The sequence below is a fragment of the Olea europaea genome, unplaced genomic scaffold (genome assembly GCF_002742605.1).
Source record: "Olea europaea var. sylvestris unplaced genomic scaffold, O_europaea_v1 scaffold3248, whole genome shotgun sequence".
Classification (NCBI taxonomy): Eukaryota; Viridiplantae; Streptophyta; class Magnoliopsida; order Lamiales; family Oleaceae; genus Olea; species Olea europaea.
Window position 1 is genome coordinate 48,215 of NW_019251360.1, and position 10,459 is coordinate 58,673.

Below are 10,459 nucleotides of genomic sequence, written 5' to 3' on the forward strand. Positions count from 1 at the left end.
AGTAACCCTGCACCAAATACTATTGGCAATAAACAAGAAAACTTGGGCTACATAACAGAAATCTGCTCAAACACACATGTGCAAAACTTCCTCTTAACGAAATCTCTATAGCTAATCTCCGCTATCTGTATAAGCGCACAGGACATCGATTCTTTGCCAAATAGCATATAAAAATAGACCAGGATTTATGAAATCCAGTACAGTTGGCGTTCTTATTCTCTCTCATTCTCTATAAATTTCGACAAATTTTCAGACTTCCAAAAGCAATTCATTCAAAGGCGACGAGGTCGAGAACAAGGGTATTTTTTTGGTGTGCGGAAGACTGGAATGGTATTATTTTAATAATTAATGTTATTTATAAAATTCGGGGTCAGTCTATTCTTTAATTGTTAAGATATACTGGGACTGTTTCCCAATTTTTGGTAATTTTCCATGTTACTAACTGTTTAAACGTGAGGATTTTTCTGGGATTTAGGATTATTTTGTTGTTATTGGATGGTTTGCGTCTAGGGTTTGATTATCTCCGCTTTTTACATAATACAAATGGACACGAGTGTTTATTGAAGGATTGCGTTGTCTTGGAAAGATTTATGCATGGAGTATTGTAATTTACGGCTGGTTATTGAATTTTTTCGACACTGAAACACAAGACCGTTCTTGGCGCGTTTTTTCTTGGTCAGTGAGGCCGTGAGAAGCCCTTGTTGATTTTGTTTCCGGGAATTGAAAACGGCAGAAGTTTGGATTCTGAATAAATTGAGCAGCTTTTTTTTCTCAGTAGCTAGACCGTGTTTGTAAATTGTACAAAGAGAGAGAAAAAGAAACAAAACAACAGTTCCCTCTATATATAGAATAATTCAGATTCTTTTATTCGTAAGTGGGCTTTTCTGGAGGAATGTATTTGGGGTTCTATGGATTCAGTTAATGCAACACTAACCACTGAGTTATAAAACAGCGCAGTAAGGGCTTTGACCTAAAGGATAAAGGGTTTAGTGCATAGGAAATTTCAGATTAGGATGAAATTTTGGATTCACTTTTTTAAAAAAAGCATTCAATTTTGTCCGGGAGGGGAGACGTGTCAGTTATCACTTGGCATAGTGCTGTGGATACATGGTCATTAAGTAGAAGAAGACAAGTAGATTATCTTTTCCATTATTCTTTGTATTCTATAATGTTTGGCATCAGTTATGGAAAGAAGTGAACCCACATTAGTACCAGAATGGCTGAAAAACTGTGGAAGTCTGGCTGGTGGTGGCACGGCATCACATTCAGGTAAACATTATCCTTTTTAAATGAACATCTTATATTGGATATATCCTAGTTCGTAGGCTTGAACCTTTTTAAACATGGTTTTGTTGTTTTAGATGATCATACTGCATCAAAATTAGCAAGAAATAAGTCATTTGTGGAAAGCAATGGTCATGATTTAGGTTGGCCATCTGGTATGGACAGTACTACATCTTTCCGTCGGAGTTCCGGTAGTAACGGTTCTGGTCACTTGAGGTCCTATGGTAGTTTCACTAGGAATCACCACGATAGGGAATGGGAGGACACATATGGTTCTCATGATAAAGAAAAGTCTGTTTTGGGGGACCGTAGACACCATTACATTTCAGATCCATTGGGGGGCAACATTTGGTCTAGTAAATTTGAGCAAGAGAGTTTGAGGCACTCACAGCCGATTTCCAGGAAACGTGGGGAGTTATGGCCAAAGAAAGTTGCAACTAGTTTGAGCAATACCGGCGGAAACAACAGCAAAGGTCAGCTTACTAATGGCAGTCCTGTTCGCAGTTTCAACAAATCCTCTTTTGAGAGGGATTTTCCATCATTGGGAGCGGAAGAACGACCAGCTACACCAGAGGCTGGAAGGATTCCGTCTCTTGGCTTGAGTACTGCTATTCAGAACTTACCCATTGGTAGCTCAGCCATGATAGGTGGCGAAAAATGGACGTCTGCTTTGGCAGAAGTGCCCATTTTAACTGGAAGACTAGCTACTCCTTCAAGTTCTGCCCCTATGGCTTTGGGCACAACCATTGGTCTTAATATGGCTGCAACTGTGGCTCAGGGTCCTGATCGTGTTCAGAATATGCGTCAGGTAGGTTCAGTTTCTCCTTATTTTGGGAATTGAAAGTTGTCGTGCTAATGGTTGTTTTTTGTTTTCTTGTAGTTGCCTGCTGGAACTCAGAGACTTGAAAAACTAGCGAAAAAACAATCTAGGCAATTGATTCCGGTAACACCGTCCATGCTGAAACCCTTGGTAAGAGTGAAATACGTACTTTTGCTTTGAAATTCAATATGCATCCTTCGTATATGAATTTATATGCCTCAATTGTATTCTATTTAGTCACTCTTTAAAGGTATAGAATTGAATAGGTTTCCGGATTTTTATATTCTGCTTTAATAATTTTTGAATTGCATTTTCCTTATTGTGGACTGTTTAGGATTTTTAATATTAGACTCTGGTTGAATTGCTATTAAATCAGGATGGTTTAGTCTTGGAAATTCTAAATGATTTGCTTCAGGAGAGATGTAAAATACATTAAACAGAGAGAAAGGAACGTGTCTAGGCACTACGGAAAATGCGGTTTCTCCATAAGAATTAATAGTTTTAAATGTCTAGGGTGAATCAAATATCTGTTTGTGTAGTTCTTCAGCTGAGATGAATGGAGACCTGCTGGAGGACCTATGCTATCTTCCGAAAGAAAAATAATTATTCCATTAGATGATGTTAGAAAGAGCAGTTATCATCAATCAATAAACATCCCTGCCAAAATTGACACTGCTACCTTTGCAACTTTCTCTTTCACGTTGGCAGTGGTTCATCCGACTTTTGTATAAGTTAACCATATTAGTATATTACAAGCGCTTGTTCTTGAAATCGTTCGCTACTTAATATTGATATTCCCTAATTGCAGGAATATTTTTACCATCTCAAGAAAGGCATAAGCAAAGGGGAATCTATCCCTATCTTTTATTAAGAGACTGATCTTTTTCTTGAATGATTAGGAAAAATTAAGGGCCCAGATCTCGTGTGTGAATAATGTAGATTGATATGTAATCTGATCCAAAACCAAATACAGCACCTTTGGGTGCATATGAACTGTATTGATCGATTCTTCTAATAAATAAATCTGATTGTAACTTTGAATATTGAATTCAATGGGATGAAATAGAATAGGATACTCTTTAAGTCTTTTGGGGTGGGATAGGTTGGATAACTTTTGACGACTGCAAAGGAAAAGTTGAGAGCTAAGAGGAAGCCAGTGGGACAATAGGGAGCAACTAGCTTGGTGACAGCATATGAGTAGTAGTGTCTTAAATGCCAATTTTCCTCGAACTCTTTGGTGTCGAAGGCAGAAAATGATGATTATTTAGTAAAATCCAAACTGCGATTTAATGCAGGCATATATATAATACCTTGAAATGAAATGTTTATTAACTTCAATGGAACTTCATCTCAACTTAACACAATCCAATATTTTAAGTAGAAGGACAATAAAGATATTATTGGTTTTCTTGCTCCTCATCTGCGCTCATCGTTCTCGCATCGCTTTTTTTGTAGAAAGCTCGACCAGCGAGAAAAAGTGTGTGGCCGAAGCCAAAAAGAGGTTGACCCACTTCATTCGCCAAGGGAATGATCTTCGCTTCGCGGGAACAACAAAAACCACCATCTCGCTCTTTCCTTTCTTCGGTGCTACCTTTTTTTTCCGAGGGATGGGGTTGGGGTGTATAATAACCTTTTTTTTGAGAATGCCTGGGAACTACTCCTAGGTCAATTAAGGATAAAATGTTGGAACCTCATGGCTAACACAATCCAATATTTTGGATCACCGAATCTTTATTTTTAGACTTGCAACTGTCTCCCTCACACGTTAATGACGTCAATTCAGTTCTACTTTTAAGAACATTAAATGTTAATATATCTGTTTTTTTTTTTTTTTCCTTTGATCATTAATTTCTAAAAGTTACCTATTGCATATCCAGGCCATGGAGTGTTGTTTCTTCTTTTTCATGAAACAAATTATTAATCGCTATCAGAAATTGATTTGTTGACCCATTGAAATGACTTGTAGAAAGCTATAACTTTTTTGAGAAATCCACAATGGCTGCTTTACGTGCTTTTGAGGTCATTTGGCATAATATGAACGGACAACTTAGCATCTTGTGCTATTTAGTTTTTGATACAATTGAAGAAATGATTAATCATGTTGAACTTTTTCCTCAGGTCTTGACTTCTTCAGATAAACAAAAAACTAAGGGGGGTCAGCTACATTTTCCGATTTCACCTTCACTTTCTGCTAGTCAATCTCCTCGGGGTGGGCTCGCGAAGTCTGATGTTTCAAAGACAAGTAACGTGGGAAAGCTCCATGTTCTCAAGCCAGTGCGAGAGCAGAATGCTGTCTCTTCTGCTGCAAAGGATGACCTGAGCTCAACGAGCAGTAGCAAATTGGTAAATTCCTCCCTTTCGATAACTCCATCAGCTTCGGCAGCTGTTCCCATTATGTTCCCACCAAACAACTCAATCATTCCTGCTGAGCACAGGCCTGTATCGATTGCGCTGGAGAAGAGACCCACTCCTCAAGCTCAAAGTCGAAATGATTTTTTCAAACTTATGAGGAAGAAATCCACCGCAAATTCCTCTTCCATTCCTGATCAGTCTATGGCAAACTCGTTGTCTGTTTCAGATCATGGTACTTCTGTGTCACCACCTGCTACAGATAAGTATGGTGAATTAGAGGTCACTACTTTAAGTACTTGTAATGCTGGTGATGCGCCATTGTGTGTAAGCCCGAGTGAGGGCCATTTGTCTGACAAGAATGGTGACCTCATATACAATGACGATGCTTGTGAGGGGCAGAAATACGTCAGTAATGGAAAGAAACATCAAAGTTCTGATCCTATAATTTCAGAGGAGGAGGCTGCATTTTTGCGCTCCATGGGCTGGGAGGAGAATGCTGATGAGGGTGGCCTTACTGAAGAGGAAATCAGTGCTTTCTACAGGGATGTAACTAAGGTGAGAGACGGTGCATATTTTTTTTTTCTTGTTAATAAATTTATTTGCATCCTGTGCTTCTTGTTGCAAAATTAAATGTTTCTTGTGCTATTGTGCAGCTCATTAATTCGAAGCCATCGCTGAAAATACCGCTAAAAGTACAGCCCAAGTTTTTGTTGCCGTTAGAATCACAAATTGGGAGCATTGATGGCATTTCTTCTGGATTGAGCTCATCTGAAACTAAGCTGGAATCTTGATTTTCTGACTCGGTTAGCCTGGCATGGAGTATCTTTCCATTATCTTGTTACTAAGTTATTTCAATTGACACCAAGTTCTGTTAGCTTAGTAGGACGTTGAAAGAGGGGGGAGGTTGGTTTTATTTTTTTACTGTTGAATGAAAGAGGGGATAGAAATAAGTACCAATGATCTAGTCCCAATTATGTCTTCTGATTACCGTTGCCTGCTGAACAGGGTCTAGAGTTTTCTGAAGTTCAAAAGTTTGAGCATCATTCTGCTCAAAGACGTCACTTATATGTGAATGTCTGGGTTTTGAATAGGGGGATCTGTCAAGCAGCCAATTATGGTTTTGAAAAGTCTATGAAAGTGAGAAAATTAAAAATTTATTATATTTTGCTTTTGTTCTTAGATTTTCACTCTTGGGGTTTTGAATATTAAGGCAGAGTTGGCCATAGTTTGAGTTTCCAAATTGTTTTAAGGGATATGTCGAGAATATTAATGCCATGTGATAATAGTTTATAGCTATTGGCCACAACTTGGTTACAAGTAGATAGTGGCTAGCTACGGAGTCGACCTAAAGGCTCTCTTTTGATGTAGACTAGTTTGTAAATTAGTTTTAGCTTGCAGGGACTCTTCTTGAATGATTGTAGATGCTAGCTGCGTTCATACTCACTAGGTCTATGCATATTGCTCCATCTACGTGGTTGGCTGCCTATCCTAAATCTTTCCGTTTTCAAGAAGATCCTCGGCTCGGTCTGACTTAGTATCACGGGGATTTTGTTTCCTTTCCTAGAAAAATGTGTTGGGAAATTTTTCTTAAGCTTTGGAATTTGGGAGTTGTAGAATATATTGGAGAAACTTTGTGCCTTCCATCCAAAGTACGACTCTCTCCAGCAGTATAGGATATGGAATCAATTTTTAGTACACTTTTTTGGTACATGGTTTTGGATAATATTGGAGTGAATGAAACTTTAGTTTCTTTTTCTTCTTCACTCCGTTTCATCGAGCACAATTATTTCTAGTTGAAATATCAAATATTAAACAACACAAGTTTTTGAATGATAAAAATGGGCTCACAAGGGAGGGTTTGTTTTGAATTAAGATAAATAAATAATTGTTTTTCATTGTTAACAAGTTAAACGAGGTGATGGTAAAACATTAATATACGAGACATAAAAAAATTATAACTTTTTAACGACACGCTTCAGTAATTTTAATCAAAATCTATTAAAAATCTAAATTTTATCTATACAAAACATCAACATGGTTTATTGTACGGTAGTCCATTATTGCGAGCTAGGGTGGGACCATAATTGATTCCAATTGTATCGTTAGGGACCGCTGCATTCAAATTCTGGAACTTCTAGAATGGGAACGGCTATCCTATTACGACCTTAGCTAGACGTAATAGGTTGAATGACCACGTACCCTTGATTTAATTTACACTTCCTATTTAAGAAATAAAAAGAAAAGGAACGCTCTGAATCAATTAACTAAATTCAGATTATTCAATATAATATCTGAATCATTAGTAATTAGAGGTGAAACTGTGATGATTTTTCACCAAATTGTTTGCCATCTTCACACAAATTTTCGAGAATATGTCAAGAAAATCGCCCTTAAATAATATAACAAAATAAACTTAAAAATAACCATGTAAATAATTAGACAGAGATGTTACTATATTATGAAAAAAATTGTTTTTGATGATTTATAATAAAAAAGAAGAAGAAAGAAATAGGTTTTTTTTTTTTTTTCCCTAATTAAATATAATTTCAAGTTCTGATTTTTATTGAAAACCTAAGTAATTAAATACAGTATTAAAATACTTCTTAAACATTAAAATCCTCGAGTTTTACAACATTATAGTCAAATCCTCACATGGAACTTTCAGATAAGAAATAAAAGTATATAAATCCCAAAGATCAAAACAAATTTGTATAACATTCATCTACAATTACTCATCTTCCAATCTGTCAACAAAAATACTTCAAAATTCAAATCCAGATTCTATATATTGAATAAAGTCAGTCATATTGAATAAAGTCAGTCAGACAGGCTAAAAATGGGGGAATAAGAGGACTGGTTTAGCAGAAATTGAATTTTTTTTTTTTTTTTTCAAAGTGTCCAAATATGCTTTGACACGTGTCCACCATGTTTTTATCATGTTTTTCAGCCTATCTCTATAGCATTATTGATATTGTTCTATATTTCATGGGTATTGCCTGTGACTTTGGACATAACGAAAAGGCATTTATAATAGAATAGTACCCATAGAATACGACCTTTTCCCTTGTCTGGCTCAGGAAAGATTACGGGCTTGCCGAGATATTCCAGATATTATGTTGTAGTACTTGTCCCCATCTCCAGAAGAATGAGTTTTTTGGTTTCTTCATTCAGCAACCCTAAACTTAGGATCTGATGCAATTGCAGTACTAATATTATTATTTCCTTCACCTTTGGAGAGTAATTCTTCAACTAGTTTATGGCCAGGAAAAATCTGGTTAAAAAGAATATTTCCATTCGAAGAATAACCCAAATTTTCTAGTGAACGTGAAGAGCTACCGCCAGCATTGTTTCTGAGGACAACTCCCCTTGAAGGATCAAGATTAGGGTTTATGTAATTTCCTAGGTTTGGAACATATGGAAATGGTGGAAACGTCATATGAGGGCTGGTGAAATATGGGAAATTTGTTTGGTTTAAGGTAGTAATTTCATTACACATGTAGGAGGCTACTGTTGATGCCATTGCTGTTGCACCTACTGGAAGTGGATGATTGTGTGCTCCTTCATATGTTGTGATAAGTATTGACTTATCCTCCAAACACCTTTGCACCTAATAAATTACATAATATCAGTTTTTTCCCGATTTTGATTTTTCCGATCAACCTAGCCAATCCTGTCATGTACAGATTAAAGTTTTAAATAAGTACCTGCTTTCTGACTGGGCAACCAGGAGCTACCGTGCAACGATAGTAGGCTCGAGGGCAAGGATTTGCTTTAGCAATCTTCTGTCCGTATTTTCGCCATTGGCATCCATCATTCATCTGATTAAAAATGTACATATTTCTTGAAAATAAGTTATCAAATATAATATTTACTTATGAAATTAACTAGCTAGCCAATCCTGTCATGTACAGATTAAAGTTTTAAATAAGTACCTGCTTTCTGACTGGGCAACCAGGAGCTACCGTGCAACGATAGTAGGCTCGAGGGCAAGGATTTGCTTTAGCAATCTTCTGTCCGTATTTTCGCCATTGGCATCCATCATTCATCTGATTAAAAATGTACATATTTCTTGAAAATAAGTTATCAAATATAATATTTACTTATGAAATTAACTAGCAAATGAACTTAAACTCACAGTGGCAGCTTCACATCTGGCCCTGACAGAAATTCTCGCTCTTTTATTTGGAGCAGAAGTAATTCCAGGGAAGTTTTTACTGCCTTGTACCTTATCTTCAACTGGTGCAGATCCTGTTGTACCTTCTAGATTCTCCTTCCTCGTGTTGTCTTCCTCTAATTTCTTCGAACTGGTTCGTAGTGTCAAAGATAACCCTAATTCATCACTTTCTTTTGTACCATCTTCTTCTGATGCTGATGACAATACCCTTTGATTCTTGATATGATCAAACATCTTTGAACTTTCTTTTGCCCCTTGAATCCAATCATGATCGTCGCCTTTGAGCGTAAAGAAATTTTTTTTTGGGTCCTAAATCGAATCAGCAGTATATGTGATTTATAGACAAAAGAGATCAAAACTTTAATTAATTTATTTACCTTGTTTTGTTGGATTATAGCAAATCTTGTTTGAAGATCATAATAATCTTTCATAATTTGCTCTACAGCTTTGCTTAATAACTTGTTCTCCTCCTTCATATGATTCATCTGCATCTGTAGGATTGATATCTGATAGAATTTTACAGCTAAAAAGTAAAAATTAGCTCATGCAAATTTGATTATGTACTGCATATATAAACTGGAAAAATATAATTAAAATCAACCTTTTTTTTTTTTTTTTACAAAAGTCCAATAAACTATACCTCTTCAGTAATCTTAAATTTTTCGGGCTGGAAAATTTCCCTTCGTGCTTCTACTTCGTCGACCTGATAGTTCTTGGATTGTTGCTTGTCGTCAAGTTTGAGGGATAGATCAATTTCCATTTTTTTGCTTTCTTCTTTGCTCCCCATAGAAATTAAATCATAAAACTCACACAAATTTCTCTCTCTCTCTCAGTGCTAGCACCGAAGTCAATTCCTTCGTTTCAAGGAAGTCGTGTATAATTAGACATACAAAGACGCATCTAAGTTTTGACTTTAATTAGCCTCCAAGCTAACAAGAATAATGTGACAATAGCATTTAATCTCTTTATATTTTTGGTAATTGGTGAAATGACAAAAGTGTCCCTTTGACATTGTGTAATTCTTCGTGTACATTTTGTGATAAAGAAATATACACCATCGTGCAACATACATATCATATAGATGATACAAGTAAAAGAACAGTGTTACGCCCTCATTTGGTTGATTTCGCTAAGAATCAGATTTTTAATAGATTTTGATTAAAACTGATGAAATGTGTGGTCGAAAAGTCATATATCCCAAAAAATATATGACTATAATCAATTATTGACTTTAACTTAAATTTTATCAATTTTTTTTTAGCTAACCAAATAAGGGAAATGTCCAAAAAAAATAAAAAAATTACAACAATAATAATAATAATAAATAGAACGATTAGGACCCCCAAAAAAATTGATTTTATATAAACTCGAAAATAACAAATTTGACTATGGTAATGCAGGACTAAAAATTTAAATATTATTCAAAAAATAATATTAAATCTGACATAATTTTCTCGTAGAATACGAAATCCAATAAACTGAAGAGCTTTGCGATCGGATCTGGAAAATTGTCAACTGGAAGACAGAATTCTCAACCCTTTACAGTTTCAATTGTTAATTTTGTCTCTGAATTTCTTATTGGGAAAATTGCAGCAACAGTCATTAACCTTTTCATTTTTTTGCAGATTTTATCATAACCTTCATTTTGTGCCAACAAAAGTCTCTAACCTTTCATAAATATGCACATAAAGTCCTTCTAGACGGAAACCGTCCAAAATACGGTCAGTTGACCGGGAAAATTTCTTGAACTATCTGTTACTGTGATGATTTTATTGGATGCTGATACCTTTTTGGACGACGTTTTTGGACGGTATTTTGGAAGATTTTAT

At 35.8% G+C, this 10,459-nt stretch overlaps 2 protein-coding genes across 2 annotated transcripts; one reads left to right on the forward strand and one right to left on the reverse strand.

Annotated features, from left to right (window-relative positions):
• On the forward strand, nucleotides 1-5,635 carry LOC111385671. The gene is made up of 5 exons (XM_023010092.1): nucleotides 1-1,269; nucleotides 1,362-2,092; nucleotides 2,165-2,254; nucleotides 4,223-5,011; nucleotides 5,110-5,635. Exons 1-5 carry the CDS (start codon nucleotides 1,185-1,187, stop codon nucleotides 5,245-5,247), a joined length of 1,833 nt encoding a protein of 610 aa, XP_022865860.1. The 5' UTR covers nucleotides 1-1,184; the 3' UTR covers nucleotides 5,248-5,635.
• Nucleotides 5,636-7,150: 1,515 nt separating this feature from the next.
• Nucleotides 7,151-9,527, reverse strand: LOC111385670 (probable WRKY transcription factor 9). The gene is made up of 5 exons (XM_023010091.1): nucleotides 9,271-9,527; nucleotides 9,008-9,136; nucleotides 8,592-8,939; nucleotides 8,389-8,502; nucleotides 7,151-8,063 (listed from the first exon to the last, which is right to left on the reverse strand). The coding sequence occupies exons 1-5, from the start codon at nucleotides 9,415-9,417 to the stop codon at nucleotides 7,620-7,622; spliced, it is 1,182 nt and encodes a 393-aa protein (XP_022865859.1). The 5' UTR covers nucleotides 9,418-9,527; the 3' UTR covers nucleotides 7,151-7,619.
• Nucleotides 9,528-10,459: the final 932 nt, after the last annotated feature.